We start from the raw sequence: 20,780 nt of genomic DNA, 5'->3' as shown, positions 1-20,780 counted from the left end.
TACAGGGAACTTCACAGTGGCGGAACTAGTCTCGTCAGTGACAATATGCGACGTTGACTCAAGAATTTTGTGACTCGGATTCGTATTTTTTAATTCTTCCGAAACTCATGACAGCCGTTCCTAGAATATCCTTTTCCAACTACACGCTGAACCTCCTCAGGAGCTTTCTGAAGCCACTCTGCTATCGTGCGATTACCACTGGCCTGAAGCTGTCATGGCTCTCGGGCTTCTTAACCTCCTGATGAACATAATAGACATCATTCCATCTAGCTAATGATGTGAGGGCTGATCGGTGGGCCGTATGCCTCGACAGTCTCGCGCTTCTCCTCCACAGCCGGGATATGAGGGTTTATGGGAGGACCGTAAGCCTCGACGGTATCCTTCTTTGTCTTGGAAATGATGTGGGGATTCACAGGAGGCCCGTAGGCCTCGACTGTGTCTTTCTTCGAAATGATATGCGGGTTCACAGGCGGGCCGTACGCTTCGACGGTGTCCTTTTTGGAGATGATGTGCGGATTGACGGGTGGTCCGTACGCCTCCACGGTGTCTTTCTTGGAGATGACATCCGGGCTGGTAGGAGGGCCATATGCCTCAGCGACAACTGGCGCAGCAGAGGCGAACGAGACGCAAGCTGCGACGGTGGCAAGAAGACTTCGGACACGCATGATGAATAAGTGGTATGATACTCGGCTCTCTGAGGACTGCCAAGGTTGTTGTGACCTGGTTGATGGCTTGGAGTTGATGAAGACCACTTATGGTTGTTTCGGTCGTCGCTTTATACCGTTTCTTCAAGCTTTTCAATCTCCTGAGTTGATCATCTGATGCAAGACGCTTTCAGAATTCCGCTTCCCCTTCGTGAAGATAAGCGCTCGTTCTCGTTCCGCCCGACGTACACGCAACTAAGTGGCACTTGGTCCTGGTAAGACTAGACTGTGTATGATACCATTTTCGCCAATGTAACACGAAATCCATCGCTCATCCTACTTGAATCACCATGCCAATGAAGGCATGTCGTATATCTCACATGACGTACTGAACTCATATTTTACATGCCGCTTCGAGACAGTCCGAGATCGTGACTTCTGGGCTAACTCCATCAAGAAGGTGGGCAACCGCCCCCAAGTGATGAGTGGCCTTACAAGGGGTACATGCAAGCGCGGAATCCTACGCTTAGCAAGGGCCGCTGCCGAATAGACTTAATTCATGTCTACACCGCGGATTCGTGCCGCAACCTAGCCGAAAGCTTTACTTCGTCTGCATTCTACCCTAGTCTGCCTTTTTTTTGCTTGAGGATGAGCTTTTACGGTCCCAGAGGCAAGTCTTATCTTTCGCCCCTCTTCCTTATTGACCTTCAGCTCATCCTTACGCTGTTGGAGAGTTCGCCGTCAGCAAATTTCATGTGCCAAGTTGACATTGAGTGGCCTATTCGAGCTACCTAATCTAAATGACCTCATGCTAACATTTGGGCTGGTTGTACATGGCGATACGGATACGGAAAGACATCTATCTCACTTACCTTGACTTTTTCATCGCTGAATAAGTCCAGTTTGGTAGTCAAATCTCACTTCTTGGCATAATCCTGGTGGTCTCGGCGCATCCTTTAGCTGCATTGTGTGATTGGGCAATGCGTCCCATGCAATCACGAGTTTCTACACTTTATGCAGGACGTGAAGGATCTAGATGGCTTTTCGATTTCAGGCAGGTGGAAACATTTCATCTTACGACTTCACTCGGTCTGGACAGTCTGGCAGAATCCTTCATTTTGCCGTCGCTTACGGCGGAGCACTGCGATTTTGCCGCCGTTGACCCCAGTGGGCTTGCCAGGAAAACCAGCATCTTCTGCTATAGCCCATTCGCTTCGCGGCAAACTCTGCTCTTCAGTTCAACTCGCAGAAATGAAAGAAATTTATCACAACGGCCTTGAGCAGGACTCTGCCGAGAGCCTTCTTGATGAGGTGAGCAAATAACTTGTTGCTGTCGACGTTTGATGAGGAAAGCTAAGGATTGGAGTCATCGAATGCGGACTGGCCCTCTCTAGTTTCTCAAAGTAGGCAGGTATGGAGCTATCGCTCGAAAGCAATCACGATCCTCAATGTTTTTTTCTTCGTCGTGTCGTGTGGAATGCTGTTCGTGTCTTGGAGACTACTGCATGACCCCATTCGGCTGATGAAGCGGGTGTCACCTTACAGTAAGTTCATGCTGTCATTCTCGGATCTTGATCTCATACCACTCTTCAGGTCCGATACTTGACGATGTTCCAATCAAGCTTGAGACCGTCGAAGTGAAAGGAACGCTGTTCAACGACTACACTCCATCTCGCGTTTGGCGTCAGCCGCCCAGCGAAGAGGTCGACAAGGCATGGGACGACATGGCGCGCATCGAGTATTTTGGTGTAAGCGGAGATGCACTCAGTAAGATGGGCAAAGATCCAAAGATTTCTGTGTCTATCCCCGAGGACTGGGGCGTGGGCCCCGACAAGTATCTCGTCGAAATTGACATGCAACATCAGCTGCATTGTCTCAACGCTGTACGCAAATATGCGTACTGGGACTATGTAAGTAGACAAGATCAACTTGGTGTCTTCTCATCCTTGGCTGCAGCGCTAATCGAAAACAGTACTACGGTAACTCCTACAAGAACATGTATACTCAAATTAACCTCGTTTACGTACGGCATGATACTGACCTTTGAATAGCTCAATGGCACCCAAAAGACACCAGGCCCACTTGGCACACTGCGTCGACATTATCTTGCAGGCCCTGACATGCAACCCAAGCCTAGATCTGATAACTCACAACTGGATGAAGACGCAAGAAAACCCATACCCTGATTTCAATATAAAAAGGCAATGTGTTTCTCACGATCCGATTTTGGAATGGCAGCACAAGAACGGCATATCTGAGCAAATTCTGAAGTTCAAGAATCTTCCCAGACCTGCGGACTTTCCCGAGGTTGAGCCAGAACCGTCGCTTCTACTGATTGGGAAGGATGCAGGGCATCATGAATAGAACTGTTCGCATCCAGCATGCGTACTTCATGATTTCGGTGTAATGAGTTTGCCTCAGACCGATTTCTGGTGGATGGCGTTGTTTCTGGTACGAAGGTCTACGCTGAACATGAACAAATAGTGCACAAATAATGTTCGGATTGTTAGGGTTGAATCAAAAAAAGATGTGCAATTTCAATTTCTGTTTCACTACTATACATTAACCATTCAAAACCACCTTTGAAGTAGGTATTGTATTCCTCATCGCCTAGATTCCTTGGGATTCTACGCCGTGGTGTGCCGCCCTCAGCCGCTCTTGATGCCTATTAGCCTGCTTCTGAGCCTCTTCATACTCTGGAGTTTGGGTATATTTGAAAAGGTTGTACGTCTGGTGATCAGGGTGAGCGTGCAATTTGTGTTCGGTCTGCATCAATCGGTACAACGATCGAATCTCAGACTTGACCTTTCTGCCGTTCTTCATTGTCACAAGGCATGGTTTCCCGTCGCCGTGGTTGTTCTGGGGTCGATAGGCGTCGTCGTTGCACAGCTTCTGAAAAAGCGACTCATGAAAGGTAGCGTCCTCGGGAATGTCTCGCGTGGCGCCCTTGTTAAGAGGGAATCGAATCCACTCCCAGGTCCTTGTTTTCTTGTCGCGCTTGTCGTTCACCTTTCCGCGGAACCAGAAGCGGTTCCAAAGATTTTCGCCGTGAGTGATTTCCCATCGTTGGATCAGAGGAAAGAATTCTAGACGCCGTTAGTTTCAAACCCGTCCATGATACTTGGCGTTCCTGCTTACCCAAGAAGTTCCAGAACAACACCTTGAAAAAGCCGGTGCCGAAACCGAACATGATTGGATCATGGACCGACCCGTTGAGCGCCGAGTCCTTGTTGTGTTCATACCGATGTCTGAACTCGTTGACTTTGTCTTCCTTCCAGTAGACGTGCTTGTCGGCCTCAAGCTCTTTCATCATCCACATCAGAGGGACGTCGCTCAGCTGGCAAGGCTCAAACTTCAACTGCTTGCTCCGGGTATGGGTTGGGTCTCTGCATACGATCTGCTCGTGGCATGCCTTGCACTCCATCCTAGAACACATTTGGTGTCCTGTCTTGCAGTCTGAAAGGAGACATTTCTCAGCCTTGCATAGGCCGCAATCCTTGCAGACGTGGCAAGCCATTTTGCCAGGGCCAGTCTTGACTTGTTTCACTGGACTCATGCCCAAGAGAGCACGGAATTTCGAGACCACCCTCGAGGTACGAATATTGGTGTAAGCTTTCGAAGCACCGACTTTGATCCTTGCCGAGTATTTCGCGTTCTTGTCGTCAATCTCGAGATGGTCTTTGACAGGGTCCCATCCTCCGCCGACGTCGCCGTGGTTTCCTGGGAACCAGACTTCCTTGATGTCCTCGTAATCGTGGTTCTTTTTCTTGTCCTTGTCTTGTTGGAAGAGCGCTGCCTTGAACTTGACCCGACGCTCATCCACAGCCACGGCGTGACGAATGATGTGGGCAGTGCCCTTCACCAGAACTTCCTTGGTGGCCTTTTGCTCCATGGTACCGACAGAGTTGACACAGTCCCAGAGGCCCAGGAAGTGCACCTTGACGTTGGTGACCTTCTCCCGATGTCTAGGTCGGTCCACGTCAAAGGAAGGCTCCTGCTTGCAGAATGTCTTGCTGAACTTTCGGAGCTCTCGCGTGCGAGCCTTACGCTCCTTCTTTTCCCGCTTCTTGATCCTGACCGCTGCCTCAAGTTTGTGATCTTCGCAGTCAGATTCTTCCTCTTCGACATCAGAGTTCTCGTCCTGACCCTCGCCCTCATGGTTCTTGCACTTGAGCTTGCCATCAAGATAGCGGTCATAAAGACGGTAGGCGAAAGGAACCATCTCTTCATTGCCTCTGCAAAGAAGACCGACGCTGTAGACCATGCGAGCAAGGAACTTGGCAGTGTATGCCCCACGGCTGAATCCGAACATGTAGATCCTGTCGCCCTGTGCATCCATGGATTAGAGACGTTAACGTGATGCTAAACTAAAATACTTACGGTCTCATAGTAACGCATTAAGAACCGATATCCCGCCATAATATGGGCGTCGAAGGTTGTGGCGAATCCTTCATCGATAGTTCGTTCGACAGTGCTCAAGACTTCTTGAAAGGTATTCTTGTGGACTGTCTTCTCGTTGACATTGTAGGTTCCGATACCAGCTAAAGCAGAGTGTGAGTAACGGACGTAATAGTTAGTCTAGAAAACTTACTCTGGTAGTAATGAAACTGGTCCTCGTGGTTACGGTCAAGCATGCTCAGAAGCTTGACCACATTGGTGTCCTTCTCGGACGCAGTGAAATCATTGCCGGTACCGTCAAAGCACAGGATGAGATTGCGCTTCTTCTTTCCCGGCTGTCGACCTGTGGGAAAATGCTGCTGGGTGGGACTGCTCTGAGGCGACGAGAGAGCCGTGTCCACGGAGGCTTGAGACTGGTCGGAAGGGAACGACATCTTGGCTATGAGAGATGTGAACTTTTGGTATACTGTGACTTGGGTGATTACTTTCGAATTGTTTCTACAGAGACGACTCTTTATATCAATTTCCTGACTGGGATCAAGACGGGAGGCTCCTGCTGTTTGCGCTGCCCTAACGCCCGTGAGTATGCTACCGCATCAGCACATGCCATCAACGAGCCCAAACATGCGAACGGAAATTGAACTTTCGGCTACTCCCTAGCAGCATGTTTAGCATCATGAAAACGATTCCATTGCAGATCACAGTTTGAGACGTTCGTCCCGCTAGAGCACGCGCCCTCAGCCCAACGAACACCATAATCACAATGCCATCCTCGCCCTGATCGCAGATTCCCTTCGCGCCTATTCTATTACGGCTTAGGCTCTCAGGTAGCCACATGGCCTTCATCCACGGCGCTTGACTCCGGTTGGAGTCGTTGTCTCGCCGAACAGGGCCAAGCGCCACGGGCTGAGAGGCCGTTTGAAACATCGCACGAGACACTGTCTGACTGCCCAAGTCAGCTCCGTGTCTTGCAGCGCGATTCGTCGAATCAAGAGGCTCTGGCGGGTTTCCCCGCCTTGTCAGCCAACTGTCCCGGGTGCGTCTTCCCGAGTTGAGACGCGCTTGTGGCTGTCTGGGGCAATTCTGTGTGATGATCTCCCTGCCCGACTCCACGTTCGCGGAGACGTGTTGCAGAATCAGCAATATGAGCCAAGCCACTGGGTCGAGAAATACGAACGCAATCATTCCAGGTCTTCAGCCTTTTTGATGATTGAAATGCGCCTGGCTTTGCAGCTCCTGGGATAGGAAACTTGAGGCATGTGCTGTGATGAGAGAGCGCAAATCGGTAGTCATTATTCGGGGGTGTCTCAAGTCTTTCTCGGAGTGTTATCTTGCCAAGATCAACCCAGCTATCCGGAGTGACTAAGAGAAGAAGTACCCGTCAGCACACGGCAATGGCCTGCCGAGGAGTCCTCGGATGTCCGTCCAACATCCTTCTTCTGGTTCCTCTTGATTCATAGAGCATGAAGCCATTCAATCAGCCGCGAAGCATTCATGAGTCCTCGAGCTACCAATCCTGACAATAGGCATTCACAGTTGGATCGATCACTTCAAGCAGATGATCTCCTGCACTTCAACCTTCGGGGACAGAAGCATGTATCCCAATTTTCGGTGCCCGTTTTCTTAGTCATCATCAATGTCCGTCTCATTTGACGCTCATATTTGTCTGCCATCTCAATAGGCATCCCGTGAAGTATTACTGTTTTCGTTCATCAGGAGCTAGCAAGCTATTCACATGACTACCTTGGCCGTTAACAACCGGCACCTTGCCTAGCAAAAGCCACTCGGGTTGTCTCAATCCGTCCGCGAGGACAATCTCTGTTCTTTCTTACTGCATTTTCCTGTTGGGGAACCAGAATGGCTGATCTTCGCTAGTAGAGTCAGTATCTTCTGCCATTGATATTCATGTGTCCATTTTGGGCAGAACATCCAGGCTAATGTAACTCTGTTAGCGCCTCGAAACCTAATAATACGAGTTCACGACCAGAAGGCATTGCTCCCTTTCAGAAAGCTGACTGCAACAGCGTCTGGGTACCTTGTTGGCCTGTGGAGAAGAATCAAGACCAGATCATTGCCATGTTTCCCAGTCAAAGGCAGTCGTAGGAAGTTAGTTCTCACGAATGTGGACATCACACGAAAGTCTTAGGGGTAATGTCCCAGACCACGATACAAGGTAAATTCGCTATTTCAAACAAGCCATAACTGTTTGAAAGGCGACAATGCGCTGCAACCTCCTGAACACAGCAGCAAGAACAAAGTATCAACATATCCCTGTGGGTTTGTTCAGTCATGATGTACATCTCCCAGCGCCCCTGATTATAGAGAGATACTCCTGTCTCCTCGCGAGTATGTGCGCCCACATACCTGTCGGATAGCATGACAAGAGCATACAGGCATGAATGCTGTAGATAGTGGCAGTCCTCGTGCACGCTCTGCCTGCAGCTGATATGTGGCCTACTAAAGTCTTCAAGGTCCTTCCACCCGCCCGGCTTTATTGTCGTCCCTTGCGTCAAACCCTCCGCACAATCCCCTGCGGGTGCTTTCTTTTGGGCCGCAGCGTGTCTGCGTCCTATTTCGGGAGGTCCAATCTTATTGTAGATTGCTGCATGCTCAACGTATACCTGCCAGTGGATACGCCCGGTCCTAGGTCGTCGGCGGGAAGATGATGTGTCACAGCCATGTAAAAAGAGCCCAGATCTGCTTACATTGCGGATCCTTCAAGATTCCCATCTGTTACCCAGTTGGAATTGTTTCCGGTTGAAGAAGCCGACGTCTCTTGGTTTTCTGCCTCCGTAGTAATTAGAGCTCAATGAAAACCACGCATCTCGGCAATCGCTTCGTCTTGCCACCTAACACTGCTTCGCCCTGTCAGTGTGTTATTCTTACTCGAATTATCAAACCAGCTGATTTGGAGAAGCTCGTTGGACATCCGCGTTGTTGCTTGTGTAAAAGACCCGAAATCAAGATATGTTTCTTGTTATTAAGAACAGGCAAGAGTCTAGAGGCTCGCGGATTTGGCTGCGAGCGAAGGATTTTCCCACAGGACCCGCTCTCATTTTATAAGAAGTAGTGAAAGCGGCGTCGAGGGACTTGAAGGATCGCTGATGCCTTGCGGGAACGGGAATACCAAGCTGTCTTCTGACTTCTCAAATCGCTAATCTGTATGTATCTAGGACAAAAGAACCCCCAAAGGTGCGTTTTGTCACACGAATATCGAAGCCCAAGGAAAACTATAAGTTGAATACAATTCGACTTTAAGAAAGGCTTCAATGTGGCCGCAATTGTGCATATGGTGTCTCTGAATTTGGCAAATGCAAAGATAACTTTCATCTACGACAAGGAACAACTCTTACAGTTTGGTTTCTTGAAAGTGTCTGCCGCATGGATTTCCGTCTTTCCTCGTCCATGTTGTCTGTTGAATGTGCGGAAAAGCACACAACCACAGACGACATGGTAGGTATCCACGGATTCAGGCTTTGCGCACTTCATATCGTCACTAACACGTCTCGACATGTCAAAGTTCATATTGTCATCACCATAGAATCAGACTTGTTCTCCAAGACTGCGATTGTTTCTGAGACAAAAGGCTCATGTGAAATGGTGTGCTTAAATGCAAAACTTCCCTGCCCCAGCTGGGACTTACCGACACAAAAGGTGTCTGCGACGACATGCACCAAGCCATCTAGAAGGTACCGTGTACGTCGGGTATGCTTTGAAACACAACTAATCGACCATTGTCCCGGGCCTTATTTTAAAGTCAAATGAGGCAAGGAAAGCTCTCTCAATGGAGTCGCGAGACTGGAAGGTTAGAAATAATAGGGGAATCGGAAGTCGCATGCGCGAGACCAGACAACCTGCTAGATTACTCACGCCTAAACATTCGAAACCACCGCCACTGGCCACTGTCTCTGATTCCGACGTATTCTCAATATTCTTTTAATGATGAAGAGCGAGTGATCGTCGACGCGGTAGGCTCCCCTCTACCGACCACGCATAGACGGCGATGATCTCAGGCTAGCAAGCGCATCTTTCCGCAGCGAGATTCCCACACGACGCATTCATTCTTTCCCAAGAAGCGAATCGTAGGTGCATGAAGTAACCTGGATCTTATACCCCTCTTCATGGCGGAGCCGTACTTTGTCAGCGTAGCAGCGCCCTAAACCGCACGAAAGCGATTCTCAGACGGACAGAATCATGTATAAATTCAAACTGACACGCAGTCTTCTGAATTCTGCCCACGCCCAATGGCAACTTATCCCAAGACCTTTTTGTTTTGCTTCGTGAATCGCCTGTAACCAAAACGGTCAAAGCCGTTCGACGGAATAGAGCTTCAACCACAATAGCCACGCCTGCGATATTTCCAGCCCACACGCCGTCCGTCATCCTCGTCGTTCTTCTGGTGGTATTCCAAGCTTATCTTCCACCATGCACCAAACGCCGCCCGAGACGTATGAACCCATCTTAAAAGAATGTAAACGTCGGGATCCCACAAGTGTGCCTTTGCAGGAAAAAGAAGATAGCAAAGGCCACAAGTTAGGCGTCGATTTGCCCTGTGTGTTTGAATTTGCAAACCTAGCAAAAGCATCACTATTTATACTTAGCGGTGCCAACGACACCGATGATCCCTTCCAAAGACGAAGGATTAAATCGTTCATGGAGGATGGGGTTATCCATATCTTCCATACCTTGGCTATGAACCTAGTTGACCTCCAAGATCAAGTCTCAACCCAAAGACGAAACGTGACATTACAATGAACGACAGCGACCCATCTACCTAACCTTACAGCTCTTGAAAATTCAGTTTTGCTAATCATGGAAAGCGCCGATGGCTGTGCAGCATGGGTTGCGGACGGCGGTGGCAGCAGTGGTCGTCAAACACACCAGAAATAAAACATCACAATAAGACGAACCAAAATTCAACAGCATCCCTCACCCCGCCTAGATTGCACCAAAAGTAACAAAGTTCAAATACTCTACCTCGAATTTCTCGTCTACCTCTCAAGCAATACCACCGAGGCCCTCAACATCCCCAAAGCTCCCTCATCATCCACTTACACCTTCACCTCCCCCCAAACCAACACCAAACCCACGTGCCCTCCCCTGCACGTCACATCCCCACAAACCCCACTCCTCCCCATCCCCATCCAATCACACATCCAGAACCCAAAGCGGTGTCCTCCCAAACCCAGCCAAATCCCCACATGACACGGCAGAATCCCCCGGTGCAGCTCCCCAGACAGCTCCGCCTCGCAACATCGTCACCACCTCCCCTCCCTCGCCTCGTCTTCAATCCAGTTTCTCTTCAATCATTTCAACTACAATCGCCATTCCCAAAATGCCGCCATCGCTCAAATCCCTCTTCACAAGCTTCACCTCCCTCCTCCCGCTAACCCAACATCCCCTGAACCCGACTCCGTCACGATGGGAGGGCGAAGTGACGCCGTATGAGCCCCTCTCCGGCGCCCCCTCCTGCCCCGTCGACGGCCCGACAAGCTGCTCCAGCCCGGGCTCCGCGCCCGACTCGTGCTGCTTCGTCGCGCCGTCGGGGCGCATCCTGCTGACGCAGTTCTGGGATGACACGGTGCACGCGGGCGGGAGCGAGGAGGACTGGACTGTTCATGGACTATGGTACGCTTCACCCATCTTTCTTCAATCTAGGGATACTACGTCCCGTCGCTGGAAGAAACACATCACAGCGTCAGGAAACTGGCGGAATTGACTTCAAGACCCCTCATGCAAAACACGCACTGACACTGAACCTTGGGGACAGGCCGGACCTCTGCGATGGGAGCTACAAGGCCTTCTGCGGCATGACGCCGCACTTCAACAACATCACCGACATCCTCCGCCACTACGGGCAATCCGACCTGCTCGCGTCCATGGAGCGGTACTGGGTTGCGGCCTACGGGACCAACAACCACCTCTGGGCGCACGAGTACAACAAGCACGCCTCGTGCATCAACACGCTCTCGACCCGCTGCTACGGCGAGAGTTACGACGCCGGCGTCGAGGTCGTCGACTACTTCACGCGCGCGTTTGCGCTCTTCAAGCAGCTCGACACCTTCACGGCGCTCGAGCGGGCGGGCATCGTGCCCTCGCGAGAGAAGACGTACCCCATCAAGGACGTGACGAAGACGTTGGAGAGGCTGAGCGGGGGTAAGGTGGTGCTGCGGTGTTCGGGGCGCAAGCGGGATGTGCTGCACGAGGCGTGGTATAGCTACTTCTTGAAGGGCAGCTTACAGACGGGGCAGTTTGTTCCTGCCAGCGAGCTGGGCGAGCACGGGGACGCGAACAATTGCGCGGACAGTGTGCGGTATGTTCCGAAGCGGTGCAAGGGCAACTGCCCGCCCAGTTCGTACGAGGATCTGTAAGAGTATGTCATGGGAAATTGGTCTTGGGTACGGTTAATCGGACTTTTGGGATATCTTGGCGTTAGGGAATGTGGGGATTATTCATGAACTTCCTCCTGTCCGGAGCACATCGTCGGCAGCTGAGCTGTAACAACATTTCTTCTTGATCAGTTCGCAGCATGCTCGGTGCTCTCCCTGTGAAGTGTCTGATGTGATGGCCGGCAATTGACCTCCATGTTTCAGCCCTGAGTTGCCGGTCGGAGGTTGGGAATGTTAACGCCGATCCAGCTGAGCAATAGCCGACAACAGCCTGCCGTCTCATGAAACCGCGCATCAGAGATGAGATGGACAAAGTCTAACCAGGTGGTCGGGGCGCCCTGTCACTGGCGAACTCTGTCGACGACCACGGCGGCATCTTCCGCGGCGTTGGACAAGAAACAAGCCACGGAAGGCATCCAGACCTTTCTGGGCCGTGTTTGCGAACAATCAAACGGTTGTGCAGCCATGTGTTGACGGCGGTCTAGGATGCGCAGCGCACGAGTGTTTGGGGCGCCACGGTGTAGATGAGGCAGCTGTCTGTGTCTGTTCCTCAGCCTTGCATGTCACTGGCCGCGGGTGCTGAAGAAAAAGAGGCAGACTGCAGTAGCGCCTTATCGGGCCGACCGACAGCGCTAATCCGGGAACGGGATGGCGCATGTGGAGGTGGAAAGTGGGCTGAGAGCCGAGGGGGGACGCACAGAATCATTCCATCGGATTTGGGGGCGCGGTGCCGTTCCGCCTGGTTTGGTGAAAGCGGCCTCCTCAACCCCGGCATGCTCGAGCGCTGGTTCGCTGGCTCGCTGGCCGGTAGTTGGGCATGGGGAAAACGGCGGTGGAGCTGTGGACGGACGGCGATGTGCTGATGCAGCCATCTTGGGCTGGGCGCTGTCATGGAAGGGATCAGAGCAGGGAGAAGACGCCGTGCGCCTGGGAACTGGCCCTGTGGAATTGCTGTTTGAGGAGATTCGCATATCTCTCTGCCCAAACGACATGGGCATTTACGGCGGCTGTCGTGCCTCTGGTGCCACGAGGGGGATGCTAGGGTCAGAACAGGCTCTCCAGCCCCGTTGCGACTGCGTATGCGTCGAAACGTAGCATTCCCAGATGCTGGGACTGACACGATTATGTCGACTCGCATGTTTGTCCTCAGCTGCTGTGCCACGAGGGACTTTTTGCCGCTGACATAAGAGCAGTCGCCCTTCTCCGGGCGTGCCGGCAGGACGGCATTTGCAGACAGAGGCGGTGTTGATGCACGTTAGCGGCGGCGGGGAGGCAGGCGGCGGACACTAACACGCCGTCTCATGTACGTGTAGCTGTAGCGTTGGTTTGGCCTCCGCCACGACGGGGTGGTTGCCCTGATGTCTGACTTTTTTGTCATGATCAAAATGAGTCCTGAATTGGATGTCAAGGCCGGCGCCAGAGACAATGAAGTTGAGATGTGGTCGTCATGGTCTGCATCTGGCACAAGACGACCTTAGAAATGCTTCTCGATGGATTGACAAACATCGGCTGGGCAGAAGTAGACGGCCTGCATGGCAGTTGACGCCGTGACAGGCTGCAAACGGCGAGCTGCGTCGACGAAGGAGGGTGGTCGAGGCAAGACGTTGTTTGATAGGCGGACTGGAGCGAATAGAAGCACGGTGGAAGACAATTTGGAAGGTTCCCTGCTGTGTCGCTTGAGGGCGATCTGGGGGATGACAGGCCGAGGGGTCATTGATGGAGGGTGAGTGTGACTTGTGAGATTGCTTGCGAGTTGCCAGATTGCCAAGACCAAGCCGTGTTTGCGTGTGGACAGTGCCAACGGAATTGCAAAAGCCATTATGCTTCAGCGTGAAGCGCTGAGAATTTTCTGTTACGGCGATCAAAGGGACGGCATCTCGATCGATGTCCAAGTTGTGGGTTATCGAAGCATGCTTGCTGCATGGCCGTAGACCGATTCCAGCCCCGTCAGAACACAGGAGCCGGTGAGAACTTTTGAGGGCTGGTCGTTGGGTTAGAGGAGACCAAGTGCTCGGTCAGTGGGAACAGACGCTGCAGGCTGTAGTGTTGGACGGCGCCTTCAGCCATCCCAAGTGTCGGACGATCAGCATCTCGTCGAGGCCAACAGAACAGAGTTCATGCTCTGCTGAACTACTGGATGGTAGTGGCTCGAAGATTGGTCGGCATTGACCCGAGCCCCATCGAGGGTCGAGACAGCCGGTGTTGAGAGGCTTTTTTGAGAAACCTGGAATGCACCGTCCCCGCCATTGACAGAGACAGTAATAAGCAATTGCAAGCAATGTCCATGGACCGGCAATATGGAGGCAGGGCAAGACATCGCATCCCGGGTCAACGGTGTCCCTGCGTCCAGCATCCCCATGGGCGCATCAGTGCGTCTGTTTGTGGCTGCTGGCGTGGCTGTCGAGGTGCGGCGAGGGATGTCCCTCGCACAGGCGGTTTCGTGTGCCTCAAATTTCGAAATGTCGAGGAGCTGCAAGACAGTTGGCAACGGGCAGGAGATTTGAGTGGACTGGTGCAATTATGGGCAAAACGCAGTCGATGCCGGCTTGTTGGGACGGGACAAAAGGCTGGAAGTTGGCTAGGGGCTCCAGCATGGCCAGATCAGATCAGATCAGACAATGGGCGGCAGCGCGCCATAGCCCATAGGACCCAGTGAAAACAAAGGGACGGCGTGGCGGGCTTGGGGGAGCTCGCAGGCGGTTTGGCTCGTGTTCTGCTGGCGTCGTCGTTGTTCGTAACGAGTGCCGGTGGGCAAATTGGTGGTGATGAGGATCGAGTACGGGAATGGCGGAGGGGTATCACGAGACCAGCAGCTGAGGTGATGTGGCTTGTCCAGCAAGCGTCATTGTTGTTCCGCGGTTTGCGCATACTATGGTACCGAAAAAGATGCGTCCTGAACAAGCACCACAGAAGGACGTCGAAAGTGAGGCGAGTGTTCTGTAAAATCCTGACCTCGGTCAAGTTGCGACTGAAACGTCGAGAAAAGGACGGCGGCTGCCGTTGCCGTCGGGTACCGCGAGAGAAGAGGCGACTGGCATGCAGCAGCTGGAGGAGCTGGTCAGCGGACGGCTCAGCACTGCAACGGCCTGGACGAGAGCCTGGACAGCAGTCTGGTTGCATGTACTCTCCGGCGGATGGATGGGCGAGAGGTACATTGAGGGCATTCGTAGGCGCAGTTGCTGACTGACTGTCTGAGGTGGACTTCCAATGGAAGGTGCAAAGTAGCACCTGGACTTGGTCTTGCCTCGGTTTGGCGTTCCTTGAGGTACGGATACTTGGAGTGACGCCTCCCATTGGCCTGCTCGTTACGAAATGCCATGTACAGGCAGCAGCTCCAGCCTTCGTGCGACGTTGCAAGCGGCGTCTCCCGCGCATCGCCCTGTATTGCTGCTCCTGGCAAATATCCCTCTCTGCCTCTTGGCCGTGACGGTCTCTTGCCCTCATCTCCAGCAGTTTCATGCAGCCGAGTTCAACAGCAACAGGACGAAGACCAGCTGGCGTTCGGGGCTGTTTCCAGTGAGCCTTCTGAGATATCAGGGACTCCTTGGCTCCTCTGCATTGACCGTGGAAATTTGCACCATTTTCACAATGGAGAAAAAACACAATAGGCGATGGAGAGTGTTGACAGCAGCAGGTAAAAGGTACGTACCGGGTACAATGCAGACAATAAGGACGAACAGACAGACACAGGCTGAGCCAGAGCAAGGAAGGCGCCCCCTGCGCACAGTGCCGTTGGTCTGGTGAAAATGACGCCTCACTGTGGGGAAGCACCCGAGGAGAAGGTGCTCCTTGCCCGGTTTCGTGGGCTGTCACCCCAATTCCCTCAGGTACTGGGCAATGCCCACCGTGTTCCCCACAGTGTGTCTGACAATTTTTTTCATCTCCTCAAGGCTGTGACCTGTCTCGTTGCTAGCGCCTTTTTCTCTGCCCAGTGCTCGTCTCCTCCCCCGGGGGCAGTGACCAGTCCAGAGGCCGTCTCCCCAAGCCGCGCATCTCAGTCGGGCTAGCGTCTTGCTGCAAGAGGCCTAGCACGCCAAACACGCTAGGAGCGCCCCCAAAGTATTCGTACACCGCAGAGGTACCTCTTCCCGTCACCTCGAGCACTGGAAGGAAAGTCCTCTCCTCTGGCCTCCTCCTTCCCGTCGATTCGATGCCCATTTTCTTAGCAACAAGTGCAAGTGCGAGTGCCCACCACCCTTGTTCATCTTCAGACTCTCGCGCGCCGCTCTTTCCCTTATTCTCCACTCGTTGACCACCTAGGTACCTTAGCTCGCACTCACACCAACTTCCTTCCTGGCCGTGCCGTGCCTGTCCTCTTTTCCTCTTCCACTTTCCCTCCTCTACCTTACATAGTATGTGACTTCCCTCAGCCCACTGCGGTTCCATACATCCATCCTCCCTCGCCCACCCACACCCGAACTCCTCTTCCTCACCAACCTACCGACCCTCACCGAGAAACCACTCCCAGTCTCTCCTTCAACATCGCCAGTCGTGTTTTTCTCTCGAGGCAAAAGCGACAAACCCCAGACGAAACAGCCACCGTCGACGTCCGGCACTCGATTCACGCTTGCTATTCTTCTGCACAGACGACTGGAAAGGGTTGTAACGGGCGTTGCAGCCCCGGATTTTGGCACCATCCCCCGCGTTTCGCTCCCAGCGTGTGCATACAGAAAGGGCCGAATACTGCGATCCATCCTCACAAACTCCTCCGCGACTCCCCCTTCCCACGCCTACCACTTCCCTTATCAGTCCTCTTTCCCCGCAAAACTCAATCGTCTCTTGCGCCCGCTGGAAATCTCGCTGTCGATGCCATCACCCGCCGCTTTCAGCCACAGCTGTGCAGAGTAATTGCAGCAGACCCATCCCTAACCCGCGAGACGACGACACCCGACGACGCCCACGACGGGACCCGACACCAGCAATACCGCAACCACGTCTTCACCGCACGTCGCCAACATGACACAGGCCGTCAAGCGGGCCTGTGACGCCTGCCATCGTCGCAAGGTCAAATGCGACGGCGTCAATCCGTGCCGTAATTGCCACACTGCCCAGCTGTCCTGCACCTACAATGCCATCCCTCAGAAGAAGGGCCCCAAGGGCTCCCGCGCAAAGGTCATCAGCGAGCTGAGGGAAACACAGCGACAAACGAGTCTGTCGGCAAAGGTCCAGAACCGCATGAACGGCATGTCAGGCCCTCCAGGACCCGTCAGCCTCGCCCCGACTCCCGGCTTGCTCTCCAGCGAGCTCGTGAAGGAATGCATCGACTTCTACTTTGCCAACCTCTACGAGAAGATGCCTATCCTCGACCGCCACAAGATCGAACAGCAACTCCCCTACATGGAGCGCGACCCCGACACCTACTGCCTGCTGACCTCTCTGTGCGCTTTCATGATGCTTCAGCCCGGAATGTCCATGCCCGCCGGCGACCCCTTCAACCTCGACGTTATGCCTGGCGCCGCCATCGTCGCCACCCAGTTGCTTTTGGAGGAGACGCTGCAGGTTCGCAAGGGCTACGATTACCTCACCGGCCCCTCGGAAGGCCCGACATTCAATACCCTCGCCACAAACTTCTTCATCTACGGTTGCTACCACGGCATGGAGATGCACAACAAGGCCTGGTACTATCTCCGCGAGGCTTCCACCATGATGCACATGAGCGGCATGACCAAGGAGGAGACCTACCGCAGCCCCCAATGGGACAACGCCGAGTCTTCTCGGAGGAGACGCCTCTACTGGCTTTTCTACGTTATGGAAAGGTAATGAACATTTTTCTTATTCCAACGCCATGTTTCATCACTGACGGGCGATCTCCATTCAGGGCCCACGCCATTCAGCACCAGAGACCTTTGACACTTCAAGCCACCATTCAACCGCCTAACTCCGCCGATGACCCGAGCGACCCACTCAGCCACCAGCTCAACAGCTTCATCATGCTGGTCAACCTGTTCCATCCTTTCGACGACGCCTTCACCGCCGTCTGGAACAAGACCAGAAGCAACCTCTACGTTTCTAACCTGCAGAAGCAGTTGAACGAGGTCCTGCCGACGTACCTCTGCCAGGATGGACAGTTGTCCGACTTGCGCACCAACCAGCAGTGGCTGAAGACCACCGTGTGGCAGCTCACCCACGGCAGCATGAACTCTCAGAACGAAGAGAGCATGAACAACTTCCAATACCCCGTCGACTTGTCACGCGAAATGCTGATGAACCTCGCATCTCACTTCCCTGGACAGGGCATGGAGCTCATGGGCTCCGGACTGGTAAGAACCAAAATTCGCTGAATGAACCGCACTGAGCTGACTAAGATGCAGATTGAAAAGCTCTTCCAAATTACTTGCAACATGACCGACTTCCTCGCAGTGCAACCCGCCGCCCGGGACCCCTTCACTGTCGGTCCCCGCGAGCAACTCAACCAGACGCTCAACATTGTTGCCGTCCTCCGCCACAGCGATTTCCGCTTCCTGCCCCTACTTCTCAACAAGGTCGCCGACATCATGCCTCGCCTGACGAACCCCATGCTGCAGAACGCCCCCGAGAACGCCAACCTGGGCGCTATTGACATTTTTGACGGCTTCGGAAACGCTGGCATGGCGCAGCCTCCTCAGATGCAGATGCAGATGGACACCGACTACGACCGGAAGTTTTCCGTTGCCGACTATGACAAAAAGTATGGCATGTCGGACATGAACAGCAACGTAAGCGACGGCAACGTCTCCACTGGAGCCCCGTCCGTTTCCGTGCCTGCCACGACTGCAGACATGAACTCGCCTTTCGCGAGCTCGCCAGCCATCATGTCTCCACCCATGGAGTACCCACACAACGGGATGAACGATTATGGATGCGCACAGATGCCCGATATGGTCATGAGTCCGATGGGCCAAAACGGATCGTCGATCGGTGGTTCGAACCAACATCAACAACACCAGTCGCATCACATGTTGCAGAACCAAGGCATGAATCAACAGCAGATGCAGCCCAACATGAACCAGCATCACAACCACAACATGCAGCAAAGCCAGAACATGGGCAGCATCAGTCCACCGTCGTTCCAGGGACAGCAGCAGATGAACGCACCCTCAATACCGACATCCCATCCTATGGGCCCTGGAGGGAACAACCTGATGAACTCCATATCTCGGCAGCAACCCCAGCGGGCCAACAGTTACGCCATACCACAACAGCCGTTGCCACGGACTGTAGGCGAAACTTTCCACGCGCTCCAACGAGCCAACTCGGACATGCCAGGTATGACTGGCATGCCGGCTGAGATGGATTTCAATACTCTTCGTTGATCTTGTGCACATATTACCGGCCCCATTTATAAGCATTTAGTTGACGCAGATTGTCACATGCTACTAATTTCCTATGTCAAGCGCTGGCTTCTTCTCCTAAGACCTTTTTATTCTTACTACACATTTCGACCATCCTTGCGATGGGGCGCGGGTCGATACCGCAGCCACTTGAGGAGAGCCGGCAACATAAAAGTGCCTTGGATTGGTTAGGGAATCAGGATTGCGAAAATACGGACTTGTGTACAGGCTAGGGACGCGAAACATTTTGCATCTGCCGATTGGTTTGACATCGGCCACTGGTGTTTTGTTTGGGAGTTCATGGATCTATCAAACGCACGCAACATCAAGAGGAGGACTTGGGATATATATATGAAAGCATTGATGGCCGGCGTGGAAGCCATTGTGTGGTCCGGCTACGGCCGAAGCTTGGTAGCCGGATCGCGACCACGCCGGGCCTCGTATGAGAATTATGTGTATGCTGTCGGCAGACTGGATACTCGATAAGATACTAGATGAATGAAGAAAGAAAACTAGATTGAAATGGTTGTCCCAGTTCTTGCCAAGTGATTTGTCACCGGCCTTCTGTTGTAAAACCAATCTTGCTTGTTTGGGTCATGGGTCTGTGAAGAATAATAGCATCGACAAGCCGCTCGCGGCGACAGGCACGGCGGGGACGATAACATCAGCAGATGAGATGCCCTATCCTATTGCGGTAATTCTGCTGGTGTCGTCTCAGTGAGCTTTCAAACTGTGTCATGCTATGGTGTCAACGTACCTGGCCGTACATGAATACGCTGAGAGTGAGCTCCATCATAGACGCCGGAGGGCGATGAGGGGGTCAATGCGGTGGGGGGTGACGATGATGCGACGCCGCATCTAAATTCGAATCGTCAGAGTAGAGAGGTGATAAACTCCTTTCAGAAACAGATTCGAGATTAGAATTGTTTCTTTGCGGGAAGAACATGGGCTGACGATGTCTTTTACAGGAGGTCGTTGGTGGGTGGGGAGGCGGTGTTGGGGTGGTGTCGGTGAGGGTATAAATGATGCTTGTGTGCTGGGACTTGTGGTTCTGTACGGCGAAATTGTAAAAGTTGGATCTCTGGATTTCATAGACAACATGTCCTTCACCGCAGAGTCGTCGTCTGAGATCCTCTCGGTAGTGCATTCGACTTTGCGTGTTGCATTTGCATAGGTCATTTTGTTGATCATGAATGAATAGTCTAGGAGCAGCGAGGGGCGTTAGAGACGAAGGATGGCGTCGAGGGAGCGGCGGCAGGACGGCAGGCGATGCGACGGCTTTCCTGTGGACTAATTGTGAGATTGAGAACGCCGCATAAGTTCAAGCAGAAGATCACCAGATTGCTGTGCTCCAAGCGAAATGCTATGATGATGGCTTTTATAATCCATTGGTGCAGTGATATCTGCGTTGTTGTCTTTCCACGTATAAAGGCATGCTGACTTACTTAGGACTCCTGTGTCCGGCGCAGATGATCAGAGCCCACGCATCGATTTCGAGCAAGCTCTAGTCGTAATGCCCTTCTGCGACGGATAAGCTTTATGTTGCGCTTTGAGGTGTGCAGGTCTGGTTATCGGAGCTCGGTTCCTTATGCTAGAATACCATCAGAGTGAAGCATGAGGGAGACGACGGACGACGGTCTGGTGGGAGTTGCGGCGGTAATGGAGATGGGGAGAGGGTGCCCCGGGGTCGTTGGGGCTGTTTCGGTGTGACGGCTTTTCATTAGCCTTTGACTATCATCATACCAAAAAATGGTTCAATTTGGTTTATGGTTGAAGGGGTGGATGTTGTGGCTCTTAATATACTGCAGCAACCTATGTCGAACTGGAGGTTCTGCTGGTGGACTGCATGCTTTGGGATGAGCGGAAGGATCGGGAGGGTGCATATACTGCCAGGTTGAGTAGCCTTTCTTTCTGGCAGACGATATTGCTATGCGATGAAGAATGATTTCTAGGGATGGGGATTGAGCGATGACGTTTCCTTCCCTTGCGCTGGGGATGGAATGCAGAGGTCCGGGGGGGGGGGGGGGGGGGGGGGAATT

General features: G+C 52.9%; 5 protein-coding genes across 5 annotated transcripts; 3 read left to right on the top strand and 2 right to left on the bottom strand.

Moving 5' to 3' along the window:
* Window positions 1–266: 266 nt before the first annotated feature.
* Window positions 267–665, bottom strand: GCG54_00012968 (uncharacterized protein; the record flags this gene model as incomplete). Its single annotated transcript, XM_045412832.1, has 1 exon — window positions 267–665. The coding sequence occupies one exon, from the start codon at window positions 663–665 to the stop codon at window positions 267–269; it is 399 nt and encodes a 132-aa protein (XP_045268838.1).
* A 1,501-nt stretch (window positions 666–2,166) lies between these two features.
* Window positions 2,167–3,008, top strand: GCG54_00012967 (uncharacterized protein; the record flags this gene model as incomplete). The annotated part of the gene is made up of 4 exons (XM_045412831.1): window positions 2,167–2,188; window positions 2,238–2,554; window positions 2,617–2,642; window positions 2,696–3,008. The coding sequence occupies 4 exons, from the start codon at window positions 2,167–2,169 to the stop codon at window positions 3,006–3,008; spliced, it is 678 nt and encodes a 225-aa protein (XP_045268837.1).
* A 246-nt stretch (window positions 3,009–3,254) lies between these two features.
* On the bottom strand, window positions 3,255–5,476 carry GCG54_00012966 (uncharacterized protein; the record flags this gene model as incomplete). Its single annotated transcript, XM_045412830.1, has 4 exons — window positions 3,255–3,730; window positions 3,783–4,971; window positions 5,025–5,185; window positions 5,236–5,476. 4 exons carry the CDS (start codon window positions 5,474–5,476, stop codon window positions 3,255–3,257), a joined length of 2,067 nt encoding a protein of 688 aa, XP_045268836.1.
* A 4,901-nt stretch (window positions 5,477–10,377) lies between these two features.
* GCG54_00012965 (Ribonuclease T2) lies at window positions 10,378–11,413 on the top strand (the record flags this gene model as incomplete). Its single annotated transcript, XM_045412829.1, has 2 exons — window positions 10,378–10,670; window positions 10,813–11,413. The coding sequence occupies 2 exons, from the start codon at window positions 10,378–10,380 to the stop codon at window positions 11,411–11,413; spliced, it is 894 nt and encodes a 297-aa protein (XP_045268835.1).
* A 4,974-nt stretch (window positions 11,414–16,387) lies between these two features.
* Window positions 16,388–18,723, top strand: GCG54_00012964 (putative transcriptional regulatory protein; the record flags this gene model as incomplete). Its single annotated transcript, XM_045412828.1, has 3 exons — window positions 16,388–17,187; window positions 17,250–17,691; window positions 17,743–18,723. 3 exons carry the CDS (start codon window positions 16,388–16,390, stop codon window positions 18,721–18,723), a joined length of 2,223 nt encoding a protein of 740 aa, XP_045268834.1.
* Between the last annotated feature and the right edge of the window lie 2,057 nt (window positions 18,724–20,780).

This window comes from Colletotrichum gloeosporioides (genome assembly GCF_011800055.1).
Source record: "Colletotrichum gloeosporioides strain Lc1 chromosome Unknown consensus_16, whole genome shotgun sequence".
NCBI lineage: Eukaryota > Fungi > Ascomycota > Sordariomycetes > Glomerellales > Glomerellaceae > Colletotrichum > Colletotrichum gloeosporioides.
The sequence above is the reverse complement of the archived record's forward strand: the minus strand, read 5'-3'. Positions and strand labels throughout refer to the sequence as shown.